Here is a 24,496-nt window from a genome sequence, read left to right on the forward strand (position 1 = left end):
CCAGGCGCGGCCGTTGCGGCCGTTGCGGCCGTTGCGGCGCGGGGCCCCATGTGGCGCACGCTGGCGCTCGCCTCCGCCTTCTTCCCGGGGCTCTTCGTCGTGTGCGTGCGGGCGCTGCGCCGCGCCGCCCCGGCATGGAGCCTCAAGGACCGCGTCCTCCTCAGCGGCAGGTACGGGGCGCCGGGGCGCCGCCGCCACGGCAACCGGGCCGGCACCGGCTCCGGCTCCGGCCGCGCAGGGGCCGGGACCCGCCGGGAGCCGCGGGCGTCCGGATCCAGGACCCGCCGGGACCCACGGGTGTCTGGGGCCGGGACTCACGGGCGTCTGGGTCCAGGACCCGCCGGGACCCACGGGTGTCTGGGGCTGGGACCCACGGGCGTCCGGGTCCAGGACCCGCCGGGACCCACGGGTGTCTGGGGCTGGGACCCACGGGCGTCCGGGTCCAGGACCCGCCGGGACCCACGGGTGTCTGGGGCCGGGACCCACGGGCGTCCGGGTCCAGGACCCGCCGGGACCCACGGGTGTCTGGGGCCGGGACCCACGGGCGTCCGGGTCCAGGACCCGCCGGGACCCACGGGTGTCTGGGGCCGGGACTCACGGGCGTCTGGGTCCAGGACCCGCCGGGACCCATGGGTGTCTGGGGCCGGGACCCACGGGCATCCGGGTCCAGGACCCGCCGGGACCCACGGGTGTCTGGGGCCGAGACCCACCGGGGCCCACGGGTGCCTGGGGCTGAGACCCGCTGGGACCCACAGGTGTCGGGAGCCCGAGATGCGCAGTACAGAGCCCCAGCCTACAGCTGCCCGGAGCCCGGGGCCCCTGGCTGTGGGGAGCCAGGACCCACGGGTGTCGGGACCCTGAACCACCGTGGTGCAGAGCCTGGACCCGTGGTGGTCCTGGACCGAGACTCAGAGTGATCCAGAGCCCGGACCCGTGGCGGTGCGGAGCAACCTGGGGCCATCGCGCAGCCCCCCGAGGCGGCGGGCCGGCCCGCGGCCCCGCTGCCAGTGACCCCGAGGGGCCCCCGCGCCCACGGAGCCGCGCGGCTACGCGCAGAGCCTGTCTCGGCCTGCGCTGCCCCGCATCGCGCTTGCGCCCCGCGCTCCTACGTCTGCTTTCGGGGAGCAGGGATGCCCTGGTCCATCGCTTGCCCGTTGGGAAACTAAGCGCGATTCCTGCCGCGCCGGATATCCGAGAGATGTAAGGCTTGGAGATAAAGTCACGAGCTGTCCCCTGACGTGGCGTGACCTGGCCAGCCTACGCGGACCTCTGCGGAGCAGCTTGGCCCGCGCGTCCCGCCCGAGCAGGGGCAGGGGCAGAGCTCTCGGGCACGACGGGGAGGCGTTCAGGGCGTGCGCGCGGCGCTAACAGCCTTCTCGGCGCAGCCTGTGAAAGCTCCGCCACGACAGGGCGGCCGTCGGGTCTGACCCGTTTCCACTCTCGGTTTCAGGTTGGTGTCGATAGTCCAAGCTACGATGGCAACGGTGTCTGGAATCACGGTTGTCCTGAACTGCAAGAACGTGGTGTATGACAGGTAACGCGGCGTTAATCAAGCTGGCTTGCTGCTCTGCGAAGGGCAGGCGAGGATCGCAGGGAGCTTGCTCTCAGCTTGCAGCCGTGGTATTTTATGCAAAAAGGCTTGCACATAAAAAGGGAAGGGAAAAACAGTTTCATATTCCTCTTTTCTCCACTTTGGCTTAAGTATTAGGAAACGCGCTGGTCATATACCCTGTGAAAAATGCTGTGTGATTCCCGCTGCTCGTACCGTGGCTGCTCCACTAGGATGGAGCCGTGGGAATCTCTCCCCTGGGGATGTCTTTCAGGTTTTGACATGTGCCTCTGTGAGCAGAAAACAAAGACAACGTTGCTTTTCAAAGAGGCAGGGAGTCTCTTTGCTGAAATTTTCAGTTCTCAAACAGACTTAGTGAGAACTAATTTTAATAGTATGTTGCCTCTTTCATCCCAAATGGATTCCGAAGCAGCTCAGAAACAAGAAAAAACAGTAAGAAGTTTGCTCTGTAGGCAAAACCACTTCCCTTATTACTGAAAGCGTTGAAATAAACTGCCCCCAAAGTAGCTCTCAACAGAGTGATGTAGAGCGCTCCAGATCAGAATTTAAAACATGCAATGATTATAGAATAGCAGAGAAAATTGTAGGTGGGAAGAACCCAGCTATGCTGAGATGGAATTTGACTGTGACACGCTAATTTAACTCCCTGAAAAGCGCTGTAAGATGTGTAACAGCCGCGTCTGTTCAGAGCTGGGGGTTTAGCTCTGCACCTACAAGGATCCTCGTAACAGGGCCCTCGCTGAGCACAAACGCGGCGGGAGGCCGGGAGGGGCCTCGCAGTCGCCGCAGGCTGGCCTCCGGTACGCAGATGTGACATCTCTTATCTCGCTAGAGAGAGAGAGAGAGACCTATAAACCTGGCTCAATGCTGCTTGCCGCAGGAAGTCCAGTGAGTTATCTTTTTGTTGTAAAACCATTTGCTGTAGAGGTGAGTCTCGTGAAGAACCCCGGGCTGGCAGGAGAGGCGGCGGCTGCCAGCAGTCCTCGCTCCCTGGAGCCGGGCGCTTGCTCCGGCGCTCTAGAGGCCGGCAGCTCTCTGCGGGTCTCTTGGTGGCCACAGACCCGGATTTTCTTTGAATCTGGAGGAACCGCACCGCTGAGCTCAGCGGGGAAGGTCACAGAAAACGGTGGCAAGACAGAGAGCCAGGAAGCGTCACAAAGGTTGCAGGAAAGTTTGCCAATTAGTTTACTTAGGCGGAGAATCATTAAATTGCTGGCACTATAATTGTCCTCCAAAGCCCTGGGCAAGTTTGACAAACACAATAGCTGGTCCTTTCCCCTCCCTGTTTTACCTCACATATATCTTTCTATCTGAAATAGGAATGTAGGCGAAGAAATTTTTCTTGAAATGGCAGAGAGCAAGAGTGGATTTATTTAGGCCCCAAGCTACATGTCTTAGAGCAGCAGCTTTTTTTATCAGTACCATTTTGTGCCATATTTTTTAAGGAGTCCAGTGCCTGCAGTGCCCGGGTTGTTGTTGCTTGGGTTGTGCAACCGGGAGGCTGACATACTTTGGGAACACGCAGCTGCGCGCAATTATTTCCCAACAGACAAACGTCTTGCAGGGGTTGATTGCCTGTATTAAAAACTTTGCACTTCACCCTTCTAAATCCTGGCCAGGCATCTCCAATGAACTCTGAGGCCTCCAGGTGCTTTTCGAACACTAGTGTAGGCCACGCTGTCTTGTTTTGCCAACAGAAGCAGCGTGACAGACGGAGGGGACCCAGTCCCCAAATTTTGTTCCTATCAAGCATCAGCTCTGAATGTCCCAGGATCCCAGGACTCTGGGGGGGTTGCGAAGGTGTAGGATTAACGCTTGATCCTACGAAGTGCTGCCTGCACGGCAGAGCCCTCCAGCCCCTGGCACGCCACGGCGGCTGCAGGACTAATCGAGATCGTCGTGTTACTGTTGTGTTTGTGCTGGGCCGCTCCAGGCCTGCCGTGCTCGGTGCCTGGCACGGCCATCCGCAGGGACCGGGAGTGCCGGGGCCCTGCTCTCCCCTGCAACCGCTGCAGGGTCAGGGCGAGTTTCTGCGGGCAGACCAGACCCGCAGCCGTACCTGGGTCCCTGAACTCCCCAGGGGCCTGAAAGCTGCTGGAGGGCCGGATCTCCATCTCCGGTGCTGTGGCGCAGCTCTGCCAGACACGGAAAGTCACTGACTCAATAAACACGGTGCTTTTCCAGCGTGCTGAACGGCCTTGCCCAGCTCACCTGCCGCGTTCAGGCACTCCCTTGGAGGAGCTGCTGCTCCCCCGTTCACTCTATAGGTGCCAAATACCTTTTCTCTTGAAGGGGCTAGCTGGTGAGGCCAGTCGAGTTAACCTTAGGTACCTCTCAGCCTGCATTTGGCTTTCACAGCTGTTACTTCCATTTCAGACCCACAGAAGGGTCTCCGTGCCTGCTGAGCCCATCCGCTTTTACCAGCGCTCTGCATCCAAACAGCCTGACAAAAGAGGCTGAGTCGCTCCCCGCACTGCCGCCTCGCCTCGCTTACAGCCTCCGGCCCTCGCGGCAACAGCGCCGTGGCTGCTCTTACGTTATTTGCAGGTGGCCTTTGAGATGCTGTGCAAAACCGGGGGAGCCCGGGGCGGGTGGCAGGCCGCAGCAAGCGTCGCCTGCCAGAGGGACGCTTTACCGCAGCCGCTTGGGTAGAGCGGGCCTGCGGGCGCCGAGGCGGCGCTCGGCTCTCCTCCGCCTTCTAGACCGTCTGCGCGTGCCCAGAGCTGCCGCAGAACCTCTGAGCGTGCTGCTCCTTCCCCAGGCACTGGCTGGCCGTGGAGTACGTCTGGGTCCTCGTTCCCTACATGACCTACGACATTTACGTCATGTACCTCTGCCACTGGCACAAGAGCAGGGACAGGGGCGTAGCGGAGAAAAAGCACTCGCTGGCCAGCGTGCGGAGCTTCCTGCTGCAGGAGCGGCTCATGGTGACCCACCATCTCTTCATCCTCGTTGTGCTCACCCCCGTCACCCAGGTAAGGGCTGGGCACGGCCATGGTAAAATCTGGCCCGCGGAGGAGCCCCACTTGGTTTCAAACCAGCTGCCCCACTGCCCCCTCAAGTAAGGGGTTGCAGGGGATACTCCTTGCAGGATGGCCGTCCCCCAGTTGGGTTCCCTGCGTATATGGGGGGCAGAAATGCCAGATAGGGATATCCCAAGGGTGTCCTTGTCCCCATCCTTGAATTGCAGCAGGTCCTTCCCTCTCCCAGCGAGGCCTCGTTCCCTACGTCGCCGAGACGTCACTCCAGCGGCACGCTCTCCCTGCTGCTGTCCCTGCCCCAGAGCAGGGCGCAGAGCGTGGGCTAACGACAGCCAGGGCTGCAAAGCCCTGTCATGCGGCGGCCCATGCAGCCACCTGAGACAGGACAGGGATCAGGCCAGTGCCACCAGGCCTAATCTGTCCCTCCAAGCTTCCAGTAGAGGAGGTCCCCCACCTGCTCCGAAGCCAAAATGCCTGCATGCTCCCCCAGTGCTTTTGTGCTTTTCTCCCACCTTGGCTGTTTCCAGACTGACCTACAGTGCGTCTCCACTGACAAGCATCCACCTCCTCCTTTCAGACCCTACAAGCCAAACTGCTATTAGACTTTGGGGATTAAAATCAGTTTGAGACCAAATACTTACAAAGAGGAAGCTTTCCTCAAGCTTTGTATCTTTGATCTGTGCCTGTCACTTGACTGGCATCACATTCAACAGCCTTGCCATCAAGGCTACGTCTAGCAAAGTGTCTCCACCATCAGGAGCCTGTGATCTCATGGAGATACTCAGTCTCAGCTCCTGGCCACCTTGCTGGGAAATGCCAGGCCTGAAAGCAACAGGATCTCTTAGCAGAACCCAGACTATGAAATGTGCCGCGGTGGGCAGGGCCCTGTGCTCACTGCTGTGTTTATTTGCAGCACTTCAGGGGCGAGCTGGGAGACTTCTTTGTGGGGTGCATCTTCACAGCAGAGCTGAGCACTCCTTTTGTATCGCTGGGCAAAATCCTCATGCAGGTAGGTGAGGAGGGATGAGGCTGGTCTTAGCCATGCTGCTCTGCCCCAGGGTTGGGCTGGTTCAGGGTCCTGGACACCCTAGGCGCATGTCCAGCACCCTTTCCCCACACCAGGCTGCCCTTCTCCATGAGGCCTGTTCATGCAGCACTGAGGGGGAGCATTCTCCGAAATGCGCCTGCTGGGCGCTCCCTCCCACCTCCAGCACCCAGCCATTGCCCCAAGGTGCGGGAGACTGGACTGAGCACCCTCAGCACTTCCCAGCACCCAGCTCCTGGCCTGCAAGCCCGCTGGGGCAAGGACTGTCTCCCTGCTGCCTGTGTCTCCATGCTGAGCATCATCCTCACCTGAGGATGCAGAGAGGGATGTTGCTTATGCAGCGCTCACATGGTCTCCTCCTTTCTTCCCCAGCTCAAAATGCAGGACACGCTCCTGCACAAGGTGAACGGGATCCTCATCCTGGTGACTTTCTTCCTCTGCCGTATTCTCCTCTTCCCATTCATGTATGCGGCCTATGGCAGGCAGATGGGAATTCCCATTTACATGGTGCCTTTCCGCATCCCCCTGCACTGCAACATCGCAAACGCCTCTCTCATCGCCCCACAACTCTACTGGTTCAGGCTCATCTGCCGCAAAGCCATCCGACTCTACAGCAGCTCGCCCGCTGGCAAAAGCAGATAACGGCTGGCAGGGGCAGCCGGGAGCGGGGCAGGAGCCCGGCAGCCTCCCCAGCTCTCCTGCCTCGAACACCAGCGCTGCCGGTACCGTCCTGGGAGCAGAGCAGCAGAAGTGCCGCTACCAGAAGGTGGTTTTAGTTGGAAGCAGCCCTGCCGTCTCCACTGCTGTGCTGGGCAGCGCCAGCCTCAGACAGGAAGACTTTCTTCCCATCTTACTCCGGTGCCTCACATCCTCCCACCCGTGGGAGGTCAGGAGCCAGCAAGGAGGAGGTTTTGTCCGAAAGATGACATTCCTGCTGGGATTCAACACTGCGGCACTTGACTGACCAACGAGAGGGGGCTGTTACGAAAAGCCCCCCCGTCTTCGGGACCAACACTGCTGCCAGACGCAGGCAGCACAGCGCGAGCCACAGCCTGAAAGAGCCTGCAGAGCAGTCGGCAGCGTAGGCGATGCTGGAGCACGCCCAGCCCCGAGCAGCAGCCCTGCGGGCTGGGGGAGCCTCGTGCTGTACCTGCTGCAGCTCTGATTCACTCCTCCAGCTCTGACTTACAGCCTCCTGCTCAGAGCGGAGCCAGGCCCCTAAAACGTGGCGCCGTTCTGCGCAGCCTGCTCCTGATCTTTTCCAACGCTGCCTTTACACTACAGCTGCATTCGGCCTCTTACCTCCCACATGCGCTTCTCACTGCTGCAAGGCTCAAACTCACTTACCAACTCTCCGTTTAGCCCGAAGGGGCGTTTCACTACAACTGCCTGGTGTCTGCAGCCAACGGTCCCGAGGGTAGGGGAGGCTCGGTGCTGCTAACACGGCTGGAGGAGGGAGGAGCTCACGGCAGGATCAGAGAAAGGTTATTCTGTCTTAGAGAGCAATCCGGACAGGGCAGGGAGCCCGGCACCAACGGCGGGAGGAGGACGGGCGCTGTGCCCCCACCCTACCAACCCCTGGGGCGCCACGCAGAGCCCTTCAGGGGCAGGGGACGCTGCTTTCAACCGCCTACCCTAACGGCACTCGCACAGGGGCTGCTCGTATCTGCCCCGCATCCCCCACAGGGTATTTGAAAGCCCACTGGCGTGCCCTGCCCCTGCTCTCCCTGCAGCCACACCAGCAGCACCCAGGTTACTGGCACAGCCTAAGGTGCAGGTGCAGGGTCCATCCTCCTGCCCAGCCATTCCCCTGCGACGAGGAAGAGCCCAGGGACCGCAGCCACTCTGTGCTTCTCATTCTGTCTAAAAGCTGAAAAACGATGGCTGGAAAGTGCTTCGCTCTGGAGACCTCTTTTCCTTTTCTGGTGACAGTTCCTGCTCCAGCCTCAGTTGTACAGATTGCAAAGAATAAAATAAGACCTCTTCCAACACGCAGTCATTTGTTGCAGAAACACTACTTCTTGTGTTAAATCTAGAGACCAGCTGATGTTACAAAACGCTTGCTATCTCTTACAAATATTTGTATCTTGCTGTTTATATTACAAATAATGTGCCTTATGTAAAGAAAAGACAAAAAAGCCACTGAGGCATTTCTGTTTGCAATAACACTGCCCTATTTACTACTGCACCTATCGGAAGAGACCAATAAAGACCTCTTTCCAGAGTCACCCCACTGGATGTGTTTCTCCCACACACCATTCAGTCCTGGGTGGGGAGGCGTTAATGCACCAGGTTACAGCTTCACACCCAGCTCCGGGCGGGAGCAACCCACGCTTACTGCCAAAGGTCCCGGCTTGTCATGAACGAGCCCTCACTTGACTTGCTTCCCGTTTCTCTGGCAGCGCGCGGTGAAGCCAGCAACCCACCCGTGACTACCCGGGGGCTGGCAGCAGGGCAGCCGGAGGGAAGGGATTTCCCTGACACAGCTGGGTGGCAGAGGCTGCAGCCACGGGACCACCTCGGTCAGCAATAGCTGCCTCCGCAGCTATTCCTGCTGGGAAATCGCAGCAGCCGTTCCCACCCATCCTTATACGGCCACATCCCTGCTTATACAGGTGGGGAGAAAACACTGCAGAGGGGAAAATGTTCAAAAGAGAAAAAAAGATAAGGTTTATTATCGATCTTACAACTCTCCACACGTCAGGTCCCCTGCTGCAGGGTCTGTGCTCGCCTCCTTTGCCCTGCTCAGCTTCCCGAGCTGGCCCCTGGCTGGGCGCGCTGCCTAAGCTCCCAGCTTGCTCAGCTTCTGCAGGAGGGTGCTCCGCAGCGCCTTGTCGGCAACGTTGTCCGTGATGCACTCCAGGAAATGTCTCTCGTTGGCTCTCCGCAGCGTGTTGCTGGGGGACCTATCGGCAGCACTGAAGGCCTCATACTGCGAGAGGACCTCCAGGGCCACCACCACCAGCGGCTCGCTGCACCCATTGTCCGGCAGCATGGCGGCGACGTGCAGCACATGGCAAAACATCTGGATGCAGATGAAGGACATCTCCTGCGCAGGGTTCATGTCCTCGGTGGAGTGCATGGGGGGCACTGTGGTGCTCTTGACAGAGCCCAGCAGGTCTGTGAGGCTACTGCAGTACAGCTGGACCACATGGAGCCAGGCCTCTGCTGGCAGCCACGTGGAGCAGCTGGAGCTGCAAAGGAGCTGGAAGCCTCGTAGGAAGAGTACGGAGAACTGGAGGTAGTGGGCAAAAGGCCGGAGGTTGAGCAAGGGCAGGTACTGGACATACTCCAGCGTGTATGGCACATGTAAGACTTGCCTCTGCAGCAAGCTTTGGACCACATGGGCGAGCCTCTTCCATTCACTGTGGCTGCACCAAGGGAGGACCTGTACGAGGGCCACCAGGAACCCTTTGCTGAAGAGATTCACTTCTTCAGGGTTGTCCACATTGACCGTGAGGAGTGTCAGCATTGTCTCCTTGAGCGCTGTGGACACGCAGCAGCACTCCATCCACGCCAGGAGCCCACTGCCCGGCCCGTAGGCTGGCAAAGCCCGGGAAGTCCACTCGTCCTCTGGGAGCTTGCAGATCTCAAACAGCGTCTCTGGGACCTCGTTCTTGAAGTGGTCTCCATATAACTTCTTCAGTCGGAGACCAACAGTCCAGTCCAGTGATGCCACCTTCCTATGAAGCCAAGCCAGCGACTGGACCCATACATCAGGGGATGGGGCAGCTTCTGGTCTTACCACCTCACAGAGTTGGGAGAGAGTGTTCACCAGCAGGTCTTTGGTCTCCAGTGAAGGGAAGCACTGGTCCCTTGGCTGATGCCAATACCTTGTGTAACCATCCAAAAGCTTGCAGAGGCTGAGGAGGAGCGGGAATGGGTGGCAGGACTTGATCCAGTGCTCTTCTGGATAGGACTGCATTCCCAAAACTTTACTAAGGATCTGAAGGCTCAGCTCAATTTGAGCACAGTCTGATTTCAAACAGGGAAGGACAAAGGCTTTAGTCACCTCTGCAGGTGACACAAGTGAAGCCCCTGAGCTTGGCTGCATGAGAAAGGCCAAGAACTCAAGAAACTGCTCCTCTTCCCTCACAGTAGAAAGCTTACCCCATACAGCCTCCTTCAAACACCTCACTACCAGGTTGCGTGGCCTACCTGGATCATCATGTGTCTCCAGGAAGCTCAGTGCTGGGAAGGAGCAGAGGATTTGGGCAAGGAACTGGTGTGTTCCTAGATTGACAACAGCAAGATTACAAACCTTCTTCACAGTGGCTTCAGGGTACAGCAGAGTAAGCCTGGCCACGGAAGCCACAGCCCTGGACAGGCCTTGATCGGAAACGCTCTGTGTGATCTGGTTGAAAGCCACATTCAGATCCTCCTGGAACCCCTCCATGACAACCTGCAAGTTCACGGACAGACCTGGACTGCCCCAGGACGCCAGGACACCTGAGAGTACTTTGTTCTTGTCAGTTAATGAAAGCTCAGTGTAACACTCCAGGATGGCCCTGGTCACTTGCATCTGTAACTCCCGGGCCTCCCTGTCTTGGGAGGATGCAGTAAAGTTCACCACAGTCTCCAGTAACTTCAAAACTAGCTCTGGTTTCTGGAAGAGAGTTTTGTTTCTCACAAGACAGTCAACCCAGTCCTTTGAAAAGGCCCAGGTCTGCTCAGAAGCAAAAATGGAGCACATCTCCATGTGCCGGTCCAGCTTCCGTTCAATGATTGTCATGGCAACTGAAGAGATAAGGCTGGTGTCCGAATTCTTGCTCTTCAGACTGGTGCTGATCTTCTCGAGAAAGTGCTCAATGATCTGTGTCAGCTCTAACACTATGAGCTTCTCGTCCTCACTCAGGTCTCTAGTCTCCGAGAAGCAAACCAGGTTCTTCTTGAAGGTGGTAAGAGTATCAAGGAGCCGGTAGCTCTCATAGCAGAGCTCCTCGGAGTTGTTCAGGGTGCCCTGCAACTCCTCTCCCCAGGCATGAAGCAAGTTGCGGAGCAAGTACAAGCCAGCAAAGAGCTCCTCATCAGAGAGCTTGACCACGGACAAGAGGCTCATGCTTCTCTCAGCTTCCCTCACCTTCTCGTCCAGCCCTCGCTGGTGGTACCGGCTTTCAGCATCGCTGTTCCAGAGGCTGACCACCGAGCAGACCTTGTCCAGGTACTCGGCAACGGGGAGGGAGCTGCCCTCTGGCTCCAGCTCAGCGAACACAGACAGCAGCTCTGCCAGGTTGGCCAAGGCGTAGCACTTCATGCGGGGCAGGGTGATGCTCCTGTAGGTCTGCTTCAGCCCCTCTATCAGGACCATGAGCAGGCTGGTGGCAGCAGGTGGGCTAGTCACAGAGACAGGGTCACTCTTGAACCTCTTGGGGGGCTGGAGCCCGTCGTCTGGGGAGGGCTCAGACCCGTGCTGACGGATGAGAGCGCTGAACGTTGAGGCCGTCCCATCCTCCTGCTCCTCCTTGTGCTTCATCACCTCCCACCACACGTCCAAGAAGAAGCTGACGTCCGCCGGGGAGGTCTCGCTGGCGACGTACTCCACCAAGCGCTGCAGCTCGGCGCGACGCAGCTCCCGCGGCAGCGCCAGCAGCAGCTGCACGAAGAGCCGGGGCACGTTGAGGGCCTTGGCCAGCTCGAAGAGGACGGTGTGGTTAACGTCGGGGATCATCCGGCCGACGGAGAAGAAGGCGTCCTCCCGCCAGCCCCGGTCCAGCGAGGCGGGCGGGGGCCCGGGGAGCAGCACCTTGGCCCAGACGATGGCGACGGCCTGCTTCTTCCAGAGGCCGGGGCGCGGCGGCGCGGGGCGGCGGGCGGCGATCTCGCGGAGGGCGTCGGCGATGGGCGGCCCCACGAGCGGCCAGTCGGCCTTGCGCAGCTCCCGCAGCGCCCGCGGCTGGAAGAGCTTGGCGGCCAGCAGGAACCCGCCGTGCAGGATGGCCATCTCCTCGCACACGCCCCACGGCCCTGCGCGGGGACACGCGGCGCACCGTTACCCCGGCCCGGCTCGGCTCGGCTCGGCTCGGCCCGGCCCGGCCTCCCCCCTCCCCCCCGCGCCGCCGCCCGCACCCACCTGCCTCCATGGCGGCCCGCGCCGCCCGCGCCGCCGCGCTCTGTGACGCCAGCGCGGGCGCCCCGCGCGCCGCCGCCGCCGGCAGCGCCCCCTGGCGGCGCGGAGGGCTGCGGCCGCCCGGCCCGGCCCCGCCCCGGGCTGGGCGGGGGGGGGTGGAAATGGGGTCCCCCCCCCCAACGCCGGGGAGGTGGGAAGCCGCCGCGGCAGGCCCGGGCCGAGCACCCGCTCCCCACCCGTGCGGGGAGCACGTGGAACTCCCCCCCCCCCGCCCCATTTGATACCACTTGGAGATATTTTTGTTTGTATAAAAGGTGTTGAGAACTAGATTAAAACGGGCAGAGCACTCCCTAAAACAGCCCTGCAGAGTAGCTGAAAGCACAGTACTCAGATCATCACCGCTAAGCACTTTTATTCATTCAGTTGCACATTTTCAAGTAACAAATTTTAGAGATGCAATTTTAAGTGTAATTTTTTTTATTTAAGCAATAGTTGGTTTAACCAAATGAAATAAAAATCTCAACATATTGAGGAATTTTCCCATTTTAATTCAGAATGTTCCTTTTCAGCATTTAAATTGTCTCGGGGATACACAACTGCTAATGCTGTTATTTTGCCTCCCTTACTCACTCTCAGCCTGGCAGAGGGCTAACCAAGGACAGCGGCTCAGCACGGTGACAACTGCAACCACGCGCTACACGAGATACCAGAGAGCCGTAGCCGTGTTATAGGGAAAACACCGGACCTTTTTTCAAGTCTAACATGAATAGAGCAATGTGAGAGATTTTCTGCCTATTAACCCATGTCTCCCGTTTCTGAAACCACATGCTCAATCTATTCCTTATTGGACAACGCAATTTTTCACCTACATTTGAAGGAGTACGTAGCATTTATTTGAAAGGAGATATTAAGAGATACAAGCTCAAAACACTCCCAGCATGAGATATTACACTGGCCTCTTACTGAAAAGGATAACACAGCACATTACATATTACAGGCATTTCATTCAGATGGAAACCAAGGCACAAACAATCAGACGACACTTTTTCTCCAACTAAGCAGAAGCCTTCTTCATCTTTTTCTCAGCAAACCATTTGTCACTCTTATCTGCTGCCATGGCCTGTACAAATAAAAGTGTTTGTATTTAGAACAGGAGCTGAGTCAGCCGAACACCCAGCTGCAGACGTTCACCAGCCCACACCACAAGATTTAGAAAGATCTAGTTCTGAAGCAAGCTATTCTGCTGAAGAAACCTCATGGCTTCTGCCAGCACCCTCCTGTCACAGGAGGATCTTCAACTGCTGTTACTGCAGCTGACAAATCATTTTCTGCAGTAACTTGCACTAAAGTGTTTTTTAACATGCCCAGCAAGATGCATGACCACCTGGCTGCCCTGAGAATGAGGCTGGAAAACTCTAGTCAGGACAGAGAAGTGAACTTTAAAAAGAATGGTTTGCTTTCCTTAGCAGGAAAACAGACTGAGATAAAACACCACATGACTTGCTTCTCTGAAAATGTTTCCATTTGAAACTAGAGGGGAAAAAATGAAAAAAAACACCCCACCTAAATTCTACTAGGTGTCTAACTAATCTGGATGAAAACTAATGCACAGACAGCATTACTTACATCGTCTAACAATTTGTCACCGTTAGGATCCACCTTGGACAGATCTCTAAATGCTTCATCTCCTACAAAGCAGATTTCATGGCCATCCTAAACCAAATTAAACAGCAGAGTAAGTTAGCTAACTCAGAGAGAGAAATTTAAGTCCAATATGCCAGTATTGCCAGTATTACTCACAGGATCTGCCAAAATAATCACTTGTACTGTGGCTTTGCCAGGTGTGTCCAAGCTAACCAGAGGTGTTAAAATTTTCTGATTCTCCTTTTTCATCAGTGCTTCAATGTTTGGTAACTGAAACAGAAAAGAAACAAGATCAGCCCTAGTCAGATGCATTGAGATTGTTCTCATTTACAGTTCCCTGTTAGTCCATTTCTCCATTGCATTCTCACTGCAAAAAACATGAACAGAACATCTGTTCAGTGTTACTTTGTTCACATCTGAGATATTTTTTAATGTTAGAAATCAATCTCCTGGTAGCCAGCTGGCCAAATGGAAGTGGTAAGAAAAGGAAGACTACCTCTTCCTTCGCGCAGGAAAAGGCAATCCGCCCAAACGCTGTGCCATGATCCACTGCTCCTCCAACATTCTTCAACTCCAATTTACACTGAAAGAGAAAAAGCATTATTCTCAGGGCTACACTTACTCCAGCTTTTCACTGATGCTGATAATTTCAAAATCACCTATACACATATTTACCAATGAGTCAGAACTACCAGAGCGAGCCATAGCTTTTTGTTAAAAAATGAAGTTAAGTGCACGCAAGCATACAAATACAAAACCAGTCCAAAGCAGGAAGGACCAAGAATTGTTGTCAGTTCCAGTCTTTCCTCGCAAGCTATTGAATAAATAAGCTAACGTTCAGGTAAGTGTCCCACTGAAATGGTCAACCTGTACCACTGATTTCTATTTGCATGAGCATTCTGGGCAATAATTCACAAAATAAAAATGCTTTTAACAAAGTATTTAAAATGCAAACCCAGAAGCATTAACAAATTTGAGGATCTCTCCCCTTGCAAAGTGTAAGATATAAGAAGCAGGATGCACCAATAAAAGCTAATATTGAAAATGTCAGAGAAACATTTATTTTTATTAAGAGCTTTTTCCTTTAAGATTTTGATCTCATAAATGAGAAGTCCCTGTCATGAAATGCAACACTTAAAGATCAGAATTTGAAAGTTTTCTGTGAAACTAACCTGGTTATCTGCATAGCCTAGCAAAACCCTTTGCTTTTCCTCATCCTTTTCATATATTTTCATCCCAAGCAAATTAGACCAGTAGTTAATAGACTTCTGCAGATCGGAGACACCCAAAGTTACCTTTAGCACAGGATCTACAAGATTGCAATAACTTCATATTAGTCACAAATAAATTGCAGTTTTAAACTCATTGTTATACATTCTTGAGAAGAAGATAAAAGTAACAAGGAAATGAAACAGGAACATGCTGCTGTTTCACAAACCGTCACAAGTCAAATGCACAGCCAAATCTAATGTTCCATTTGTAGGCCTCTTTTGAGCTTAAGAATCAGTGGATATGCTTTACCTTGCTTTAGTTGTTCCTTCTCTTCCAAGTAGAACTTGTATCCTCCTGGGGCTTCAGTTTCAAATACACCAGTGGCAACTTCACTGAGAGGCCATCCCAGCTTCCTAGCATTGCTCACAGCCTGGCTGGACACAAGTGTTATGCCCTAGCAAGAACAGAAAGGACACCTGCAAAATATGCTGGTGGAAAGACGGCTAAGGAGCCTCTCTTCACCAGTCTGTATTAATACTGTCTCTCCAGTTTACATGCATCAACATGGAAAACTCCACCTTCCTCTCCTTCACTCTTCCAGGCCACATTAGCCATAATCTTTGTTCCAACTTGTGGTTGTGGTCAAGGAGATCTGATCACTAGACAGGGCAGATGGTGCTCGAGGAAGCACTTCCCGGTTTCCTAAATGCACACAAAGCCGGTCTAGTTTCTGTTCTTTCAACTTGGACAAAGCTACATAAGTAAGAATAAAAGGTGTCCAAGGAATCAAATAGCATAAAAAAGTAACTGTCATAAGTTATACACTGAATAGATTCCTAATAAATAAATTAAAAAAAACATTGTAAGAAGAAACACTTTAAGCGTGGCACTTACCAGAAAGTCATTGCCAAGTCGATAGTCTCCAATACCGTAATTGTAAGTCAATTCTGCGACAAAGTGATTGTCTTCTGGTCCATAGCCCACCATTGTTTTACTCCATTTTCCATCATAAGGGCTAAAACAACCATATTTCTTTGTAGTAAATATTACAAATAAACCCCAAGTATTTGTGTCTCAAGACAAGAATTGCATTTTTAGAGTAAATATATGGTACAGCCAATCCAGCAGCCTCTTTATTAAGTAGGAGCCGATGCTTGTGAAGAATTCTTACTGTGGTGTATAGTGATACAATAGCATATAACAGACAGGTTTTCCTACCAGCCAATAGCTTTGATCTTAGATTGTCATTCATTATTATCATAACTGATAAAAACAATTCCACCCACTTCTTACCACCTCACATTCCAAGAGTGTAAGCCGCTCATTGGCTGGAGTTACACAAGCACTTCCTTATTATAAAGTAGGAAAATTAAGTAGCTAGTTAACTGATTATAAGATGCTTTATTAACTAAAAAAGAGAACAGGCCAAAAAGTCTTTTGGGTTACCAAGAATGATTTTTATTCAAGACTCTAACCAGCTCTGCAACTTTAAAAATGTGCCCCTGAAGCACCGCATGTAATTCTAGGAGAGTTTAGAACTAATTTCATAAAGGAATTTCAATATCAGATTACAAGCGTAACACAGCAGTATTTGTGTTTCAACGTAAACCCCACATAAATACAGAAAGGTGCAGTGCTAGTTCCATGCAAAGAACAGTTTAGAAAGAATACTAACCCATCTATAGATAATCACATATGACCAGTTATGACTGAAGGGTGTTTTATGAGAATTAGAAGATTAGAAGAAGGGAACACTGGCACCTACCCATTGCAGCTAGCTTTACAGCCTTCCTCGAATTCTTCATGCCGTAGAACCTAACGAATTAAACACACGGGAGAAAAAAAATAGATCTATTTTGTCCTTAAAAGAGAAAATACGTTTGACGCTGAACGCGTGTTAGGAGGTTTAACACGATGCCCGGCCGAAGGGGGTTTGTCCCGGTGCGGGTGCTCCTGTCATGTCTGCGGTCCCCTGCGCAGAGGGCAGAGCGCGCGGCACCGCTGCCCGCTGCGCCGGGGGCCCGGCCGGGCTTATCGCCCTGCGAACGGGGAGGCGCCGACGGCACAAGCCGCCTCTCGCCGGGCCGCGCCGGGCCGCGCCGGGCCGGGCCGGGCCCCCCCAAGGCCGTTTGCCCCGGCGAGACGCGCGCGCGAGCGACCGAGAACGCTCCTCGCCCAACGGCCGCGCGCCCAACGGCCGCCCCCAACGGCCGCCGCGCGCCCAACGGCCGCCGCGCGCGCTCACCCTCATGCCCAGCAGCTCGCGGTAGAAGCGCGCGCTGCGGCCGCGGTCGCCCACTTTGAAGACGAAGTGCAGCGCGCGCCGCGCCCCCATCTCCGAGCCGCTCGCGGCCGCGCGGCGCGGCGCGATGACGCAGGCGCGCGCGACGGCGGCGGCGCCCAAGATGGCGGCGCTGTCGGTGTCGCTGGCGCGGGGCCGCCCGCTGCTGCGGCCCGCGGGAGCGCCCGAGGCGGCCGCCGGCGCGCGGCGCTGGGCGCGGGCGCTGAGGCGGAGCCCGGTGCGGGTGCTGCCGCCGCAGAAGGAGCGGGGCGCGGCGGCCGAGGCGCGGCAGGGCCCGGCGGAGCCCCGCCCGCCGCCGCCGCCCGCGGTGGAGCGGCGCTCGGGCGGGCCGGGGCTGTGGTACGAGAGGGCGGCGGCCGGCGACAGGCGGCTGGGGTGAGCCCGGGGAGCCGCCGCGCCGCGGCCGCCGGCGGGCGGGGGCCGGCCCGTGCCCGCCCGGCGCGGTGGGGCTCCCGCGCGGCGCTCTGCCCGCGCCTGGCGGGCTCCGGGCTGCAGCTGCTGCCTGTGTCACAGTCGCTTTCTCCGGTCAACTTCTCCGCAGAAAAGTGGTCACCATTGCCAAGTCGAGGAAGTTTCGGGACCATCACGGGAAGGTTCTGCTGGAGGGTCACAGGCTGATCAAGGATGCCCTGGAGGCAGGAGCTGTGCTGCAGACTCTCTTCTTCAGCGCCGTGGGGCACCTCAAGGAGCTGCCCGAGGCAGAGCTAAAACGAGCCGACTTAGTTAAGGTGAAATTTGAAGACATTAAGAGCTGGTCTGACCTCGTAACTCCTCAGGGGCTTATAGGTAAGTTGTCTTAGAAGTAGTCACAACACTGCTCAAAGGGAAGCTTATTCCACAGTTAACAATTGGATCATGATTATCTCCTCACTAGCTTCCCCCAGACACTCTGGCAGTGTGTCAAGAGTGGAATAATTTGAGAGACTTCCCTTTTATTTGGCCTGCTATGATAACTGGAAGTGGCTCCTAGGGTACATTGAAGGTACTAATGCCCGTTTTTAATAGCACGTTGCTCATGCTCCACTGGGAAATAGTTCTCACTGCAAAGTGTCGGCCTTATCAAACTTTTAAGTAGTGCTTTTCCTAATGCTTTCTCTGGCACATCTTTATAGTGGAGTTGGGGCCAACTAAAGCAAAGTCAGCCCTCTCCTTGGGATGTATTAGAGTCAGGAGCCTATCAGCACTTTGTCTCCTCAGGGATCTTTTCCAAGCCTGACCACGCCAAGATGGCTTATCCTGCTGCTCAACTAACCAACTCATTGCCAGTGGTCCTAATTTGTGACAATATCAGAGATCCAGGAAACTTGGGAACTATTTTGAGATCTGCAGCTGGAGCAGGCTGTGAAAAAGTGCTACTCACCAAAGGTAAGAGCCTTTTCCTGGAGAAAAAAAGAGTTTAGTTTGACAAACTGTGTGTAAGACAGCGAATAAGAGGTCTTAGGATGCTCTTCCAGAGACTTTGTAAGCAGTTTCTGCCCAGACGTGCTTTGCTGTGGGAGCTGCTACTGAATCTCTGTGTCTTGGAGCCACTGCACTCTCACTTTTTTCTTCCCTCCTGTCTCAGGCTGCGTGGACCCCTGGGAGCCAAAGGTGCTTCGTGCAGGTATGGGAGCTCACTTCCGTGTGCCCATCATTGCCAATCTGGACTGGGAATCTGTTCCCAGTAATCTTCCTGCTGGCATCCAGGTCTGTGTGGCTGACAACAAAGACCCAGATGCACAGACTGAGGCAGAATTCATGTCAAGGAGCGCCAGCAGCTCTGGTGCAGTTTCTAGCAACTTGCAGGCTCCTGTAAAATCAAAACCCAAGGCTCATCCTTCTGAGAGTGAGGATGGGGAGGGAATGACGAGTGTCTGTGTCCCAGAGCTCGCTGCACAGCATTACTACGAGAGCTGGGTACAAACCCCTGTGGCAGTAGTGGTTGGTGGAGAGACCCAAGGTCTGAGTCCGGAGGCGCTTCACCTCGCCGCGAGCACAGGGGGGAAGAGACTGGTCATTCCCGTGGTCCCAGGCGTGGACAGCTTGAACTCTGCAATAGCTGCTGGCATTGTGCTGTTTGAAGGGAAGAGACAATTGCTGTGGAGGCACAAGCAAGAAGAAAGGCAGAAGTTCCCCCTAGTGGGCTAAGCTGCTGGGATTTGGGTGCTGAAAAAAGCCTCTCTTCCCTTTCGCATCCTGCAGAGGAGTTAATAAAAGAGCAGCTTGGGCTGTTTTGTTTGCACTGTTGTGCGTATTAAGTAGCCCTGACGGCGGCAGAGCTTGCCCGGAGCCAGTCCTTGCTTCCTGGCACCCACCACCCGGGCTGGCTCCCCGCAGTGCAAGAGGAACGTGAGAAACCTCTGGGCTGCTGCGTACCTGTGTGTTTGCTGAGGGTGGGAGCCGGTGGGATGAGATACGTGGAGCAGATTCTGCGCCCCTCCGGGGATGCCGGAGAGGGGTTGCAGAACTCTTTTCCCCACAGCCCCTCCTGCAGGGTCAGGGTCAGGGAAGAGCCTCTTCCCAGGTGCTGAGATCTCCTTCCCTGTGGGCTAGGCACCACATCGGGTTCCTCGCCTCGAGGCAGCGCTTAGCTGTGCTGCCTGCGGGGAGAGCGGGGAGCGGCAGAGCTGCGCACTCGGGGCCCTGGGACTGGCGGGAGCCCGGCAGCGCAGCACCGCTGAGCCAGTATTCGGGTCTTTAACGCGAGTAAGAGCAGCGCAAGCACGGGAGTGCCGCGGATGTGCCGCCGCTGCTCTCCCTCCCCCAGAACGGGGCAGAGCGCCCAGGCCGGTGAGCGCCGGCCCGCTGCCGGGAGGTGGCAGTGTCTGTCCCCGCAGAGCCCCCCCGGCTCCGGCAGCTGCCTCAGCGCCAACGGAGGAATTGCGGATGAGGGGGCAGGAAGGCTGGGAAGGGGGAGCTGTAGCACTGCGACTTGCAGCGAACGCCGATCAAAGGGGGAACAAGCTGTGGGCTCCAGGGGAAGGAGGGAGGGAAGGATCCCAGGCGCCCGCCTGCAGCTCCCCGAGGGCAGCCAGCAGCACGCCTGGCTGCAGTAACCCACCTCCGCGGATCCGGGGCATCCGTGTGCGCGCCCGGGGCCATGTCGCAACGCCTGCATCGCTCTGGAAGCTCCTGCCATGTTGCACCATGTTCTTCAGCGCTGTTCAGCGCTGTTGATCGATGGAGCGCTCCTGCGCCAGCCCTAGCTGCATCCTACTGTGCATTTAGACACGCAGCCTGCGCTGGCTGCTGGTCATAAAACTAATCGCCAGCCCAGCAGCTCTCCTGGCTCCCGTTTGCCATAATCACGTTGAAGGTGTTTATATCCTCTGCTTGAGAAACACCCCAAGATGGAGGTTCAGCCCCTTGCCCGCCTGAGCCTTTGTGTTTGGGGCGGGGGGGCACATCACACAGCAGCGCTTCCTCGCGGCTGAAACCGCTCCAGCCGCGCGGGTCTTTCTCCAGAGACCCATCCCAGCCCTGCTCGTGCGCAGCGCAGCGCAGCCGGCGGACGGTCAGGCAGGGACCCTCCGCAGCAGCTCGCGGAGCCGCCGCGGCAGTCCTGCGCGCTCCGAGCTCCGGCCCTGCCCCTGGGAGCCCGGCCCACAGCGGCTGGAGGAGAACCCGCGTTCTCCACATCCAGCCTAAAATCGGCTCCTGCTGCACTACCAAACGCCACAGACGACGCGGTCCCGGTTACAGCCTCGCTGTAATTGTCTTTCAAGCCGCAAACATGTCGAGATCGCCCCCAAACTGAGAGCCGCCCGCCGGGCACAAGCAGCGTGCGCGCCAGGCGGCGGCGGGGGCTGGAAGCAATTCTGCCGCTCGGCCACTTTGCGCACAGCTTGGGCCCGGAGGCGCTCGCATCACCCTTAACCCTAGGGTGGCCGTAAGTCACTGAAAAGGCTATTTTCTCAGAAAACCTCACTAGAGGAGGGCTGAGTTAATTAGCTCGGGGTGCCCCGCTGGGGCACCCCGGCCGCGTACAGCACCGAGCACCGGCTCCCGGGCCCGGCCCAGCCGGACGCCAGCCACCCTCGAGCCGCTCCCGCGCGGCCTGCAGCGAAGCGGCCAGCGCTGCTGCTCCCTGAGCTGCTCACGAGTCAGCTAATCATCACCGCGCACAAGAATCTGCGAAGCGTGCGAAACACAATATAGATTTATACGATTCCTGCCTTTCCGAGCTGGCTGCTCTTCCAAACTCCTGCCAGGGTGGGTTGCTGCAACAGCGCTAGGAGGGGAGAGGCCGTAATGCTGCCGTCGCTGACAAACGAGCTGCGAGGAAAAGCAGCGGCTTTGCACAACGCTCGCTGTTCAGCACGCGCCGCGTGCAGCCGCCCCTCCTGGGGACACCGGGGTTCCTCGGAGGCGGCGGTGGCCGCCGCAGCCTGGGGGTCCCGGCCGGGGCTCCTCCCTGCCGGGGCCTCTGGGCAGGCAGGAGCTGCCCAGGCACCGGCCTGCGCCCAAACCGGTCCCGCGAGGAGCCCGGTACGCGGTGAGGTGCGAGGGGGGCTATGGGGGGAAGGATCCAGGGCGGCCGCAGCGCTGGGAGCCACCGACACCGGCACCTACCCCATCGGGGGGCCGCAGCCTCGGCCGCTCCATCCCGTCCGGCTGGGAAACTTCTCTTCCTCGCGCGACTTCCAGACAGGCTCCCTCCACCCCCCGAATGCCACCGGCGACCGGCCGGGCAGCTCGCGGCAATCGGCACCTCTGAGAACTAGGTTATTATAACAGTTTTATTACAAAGTTCCAATCACCATGTACAGTTTTTACAATGTCACTTTTTGGGGGTGGCTGTGCTGCCTGCGTTAGGGACGGGGGAGGGATGCTTTGTTTTCTTTAAAGAACAGCACCATTAACGTTGGGTTTGGGACACACCTACGAAAAACAGCTCAATCAACTAACACAGAGGGCGGACGATTCATACCAGAGAGACGGGGCAAGACGGCGAGGGGGAGGGACAAGCACAAGGGCGAGAACTGGTCGCCGCTGGGAAGAGACGGGGGCAGGCAGGGCAGCCCAGCGTGGCTCCCCTCCCGGCTCGGGGCTCGAGGGAGGGTCTGTCTGTGTTTTGCAGGTGGGTGGATTTCCCCCAACGCGTAGCTCCAACACTTTGTAAGCGTTTGGGGTGGGAGACGGGAAAACTACCCTGAAAGTCCTCACCCCGAGGAAGAGGACGAGCTCGGCGGCGCTGTCATCTTTCAGAGGTTGTCAGCAGTTAAGACTTTGACTTGGCCTCGTCAGGGCACTGTTACTCGAGTGGGAAGGGGAGGTGGGCAAGGGGCAAAAGGGACAATTTCCTTATTGCTTCCTTGAAGTAATTTAGCCTGCAACAGTAGTAGGAAAGGAAAGAAGGGGAAGGAGGAGAAGAAAAGAGCCCCGGGAACCCTGTCCACTGCCTGATGCGCATGTTGGGAAGAACACCATGCGGAAAGATTTGCCTGCTAGCTAGTGCCGTGTATAAAATAACAATATGGTAACAGTTCTGGCCTGGTTATTAGAGAATATATCACCATGAAGCACAAGCAAAGTCTCCAAACGCCAACGACTCCCTGCTGAAAGTGCATCTCAAGGAGTTTGCTTAGGAGAAGGATTCACTGCGTAAAACAAGGCACCACAAGAAGGTTGGATACTGGGTCAGGCGTGAGAACACGCTGGAGAATCCACGAGCGGCAGGAGAGAGACCTAGTTTTAAATAACGTCTGTGGGCGCAGAAGCCCCCTTAGATGGGCTCGGGTTTTAGCTTGTCTGCTAGAAAGTCGCTCACGAAGGCTTCCACGATCTCTGGCGTGATCTCCTCCACATCCATCACGTACTTGGCCCTGGCCGACATGTCCAGGATGGTGAGCAGGGGCGCAGCCTCCGGCAGGTTGGTGTAATCCCGGAGCGAGTCGGTCATGTCATCCTGGAGGCCAAAACGAAAAGGACAAAAAAAAAAAACCCATCAGCGGAGGTGGAAAAGCCAGGAGCAGTCTACGGCTTCGACACTGCGATCCAGCCCAGCAGTATGTCACGAGGACTCGCGCCATGCCACCGCGAGCGCAGCCAGCAGCCGCTCCGCAGGTTGGTGACGAGCCAGGGCGATCCACCCCGGGGGGCTGGGACGGGCCCACGTGCTCCTCCACCCGCCTCCCCGAGGAGCGCAGCTGCCAGCCCCCCGCAGCGACCCGCTGCCTGGGCCAAGCTCTGAGCTCCTGGGGGAGCATTCACCGCGCAGGAGCTGGGGTCTCGCTTCCAAGACGCCGGGGAAGACACAATCCTCCCTGAAAAATCCTTCTGTCAAATGCACCGGATTAAAATTCCTGGCAGCAAAACCAGGACGCAACCAGGCACCCCGCTAGCCTCACTTGGCGCTGCTGAGGCACGGGCCGGGGCCGCTGAGCCACGAGGAGCCCCCTCGTCCCCGCAGAGCCCAGCCCGCCCGTCCTTCCCGGGGGCCCTGGCGGCCGGAGGCTCCCGGGGGAGGAGGCAGAGCCGGCGCGCTCCGGGCTCGGCCGCTCCCCGCCCGCCGCGGCGGCAGAGCCGAGCGGGCGCAGACCCGCGCTCCCCCGCGGCGGCGGGCTGCCCTCGCTGCCGACAGACAGATCGCCGCTCCGGGCGAAGGGGGAGGCGCGATCCGGCGCTGCCAGGACGCCGGGATTCCAAAGCTGCCGCCGGGATGATTCACCGCCAGCTCCTGGCCCCGAGCGCCGCAGGCAGACGCGGAGCCTCACGGGGGCCGAGCTTGGAACACGCAGCGTCCGGCACCGGGCGTCGCTCCGAGTCGGTTCCCGACGGCAGCAACAGAAATAAATAAACCCGGGAAGGGGCTGGTAGCTCTGCAGCGCTCGGCGGCGGCCGGCACGGGAGAGGCGCCCCGGGCGCCCCACGGCCCCGACGCTCCCCGCTTCCGCGGGCGGCTGCCAGCCAGGCCCCGAGCTCCGGCGAGGAGTCGAGGTGCTGGGACCTGCCGCCCTTTACACGAGCGCCGCAAAACCACCGCAACGTTTCGATTGACGCGGAACCGGCGCGGACGGCACGCGCGGAGGGAAGGGAGGCGCCTGCGGCGCGGCGCACGGTGCCGGGGCCGGCCCGGACCCGGGCGCCCGCGGCGGCGCTGCACGAACGGGAACGCGCCGGACGCTCCCCGTTCTCGGGCCCGGCTGCCGCAGGGATGGCGGGAGCCGCATGAATAGCGGCAATGTTTCAGCGCCAGCCGGCGAGCGGGAGGCTGGGGAGGAACGGGCTCGGCGGGAGGGGGCAGCGCGGGGCCTTCCCGACGAGGGCTCCTGCAGGGGCTGCGCGGTCGGGAGCCCGGCCCGGGCGGCTCTGCGCCCCGCCGCCGCACAGGGCAGCGGCCCCGCCGGGGGCGAGCAGCCTGTTCAGGACCTGCTAGCTTTTACGCGAAACCCTGCTGGCTTCCGAGCCCGCGGCAGGACCAAGCGCTTGCAGGGGGGGAAAGACAGCGCAGAGGCCCCATTTCCCCGCAGGCCGGCGGCCGGCGCCGTGTCCGAGCACCCTGCGGCGCTCCCCCGCCCGCACGCTCGCCCCCAGCGCCCGGCCGGCTCAAGGAACAGCCCCGGTTTCACGCGCGAAGGCGAGCCGGGAGCCCCGCAGCGCCGCGCCGCCCCGCAGCCCCCCGCGCGGCACCTGGGGCGCTCCCGGCTGCGCCCGCGGGTGCGCTTTGCCCGCGCGGTGGGCGCTGCCGCCTGCT

The 24,496-nt window shown here is 57.7% G+C and overlaps 5 protein-coding genes across 5 annotated transcripts in view; 2 read left to right on the forward strand and 3 right to left on the reverse strand.

Annotated features, from left to right (window-relative positions):
* Nucleotides 1-7: 7 nt before the first annotated feature.
* Nucleotides 8-7,820, forward strand: TLCD3A (TLC domain containing 3A). Its single transcript, XM_062592574.1, has 5 exons — nucleotides 8-170; nucleotides 1,451-1,534; nucleotides 4,332-4,545; nucleotides 5,465-5,560; nucleotides 5,969-7,820. Exons 1-5 carry the CDS (start codon nucleotides 49-51, stop codon nucleotides 6,236-6,238), a joined length of 786 nt encoding a protein of 261 aa, XP_062448558.1. The 5' UTR covers nucleotides 8-48; the 3' UTR covers nucleotides 6,239-7,820.
* Nucleotides 7,821-8,237: 417 nt separating this feature from the next.
* Nucleotides 8,238-11,694, reverse strand: GEMIN4 (gem nuclear organelle associated protein 4). The gene is made up of 2 exons (XM_062592573.1): nucleotides 11,667-11,694; nucleotides 8,238-11,560 (listed from the first exon to the last, which is right to left on the reverse strand). The coding sequence occupies exons 1-2, from the start codon at nucleotides 11,674-11,676 to the stop codon at nucleotides 8,379-8,381; spliced, it is 3,192 nt and encodes a 1,063-aa protein (XP_062448557.1). The 5' UTR covers nucleotides 11,677-11,694; the 3' UTR covers nucleotides 8,238-8,378.
* Nucleotides 11,695-12,533: 839 nt separating this feature from the next.
* Nucleotides 12,534-16,887, reverse strand: GLOD4 (glyoxalase domain containing 4). Its single transcript, XM_062592329.1, has 9 exons — nucleotides 16,765-16,887; nucleotides 16,285-16,334; nucleotides 15,414-15,534; nucleotides 14,829-14,973; nucleotides 14,480-14,616; nucleotides 13,804-13,890; nucleotides 13,464-13,577; nucleotides 13,290-13,376; nucleotides 12,534-12,783 (listed from the first exon to the last, which is right to left on the reverse strand). Exons 1-9 carry the CDS (start codon nucleotides 16,852-16,854, stop codon nucleotides 12,718-12,720), a joined length of 897 nt encoding a protein of 298 aa, XP_062448313.1. The 5' UTR covers nucleotides 16,855-16,887; the 3' UTR covers nucleotides 12,534-12,717.
* Nucleotide 16,888: 1 nt separating this feature from the next.
* Nucleotides 16,889-19,042, forward strand: MRM3 (mitochondrial rRNA methyltransferase 3). Its single transcript, XM_062592810.1, has 4 exons — nucleotides 16,889-17,196; nucleotides 17,363-17,607; nucleotides 18,019-18,186; nucleotides 18,386-19,042. The coding sequence occupies exons 1-4, from the start codon at nucleotides 16,889-16,891 to the stop codon at nucleotides 18,946-18,948; spliced, it is 1,284 nt and encodes a 427-aa protein (XP_062448794.1). The 3' UTR covers nucleotides 18,949-19,042.
* Nucleotides 19,043-21,525: 2,483 nt separating this feature from the next.
* Nucleotides 21,526-24,496, reverse strand: part of NXN (nucleoredoxin) — a 66,327-nt gene continuing 63,356 nt past the window's right edge. Inside the window, exon 8 of the mRNA XM_062592303.1 lies at nucleotides 21,526-22,708. Coding sequence (XP_062448287.1) covers nucleotides 22,526-22,708 — 183 coding nt within the window. The 3' untranslated portion in view covers nucleotides 21,526-22,525. The remainder of the gene's footprint in view (nucleotides 22,709-24,496) is intronic.

Source organism: Rhea pennata, chromosome 20 (genome assembly GCF_028389875.1).
Source record: "Rhea pennata isolate bPtePen1 chromosome 20, bPtePen1.pri, whole genome shotgun sequence".
Classification (NCBI taxonomy): Eukaryota; Metazoa; Chordata; class Aves; order Rheiformes; family Rheidae; genus Rhea; species Rhea pennata.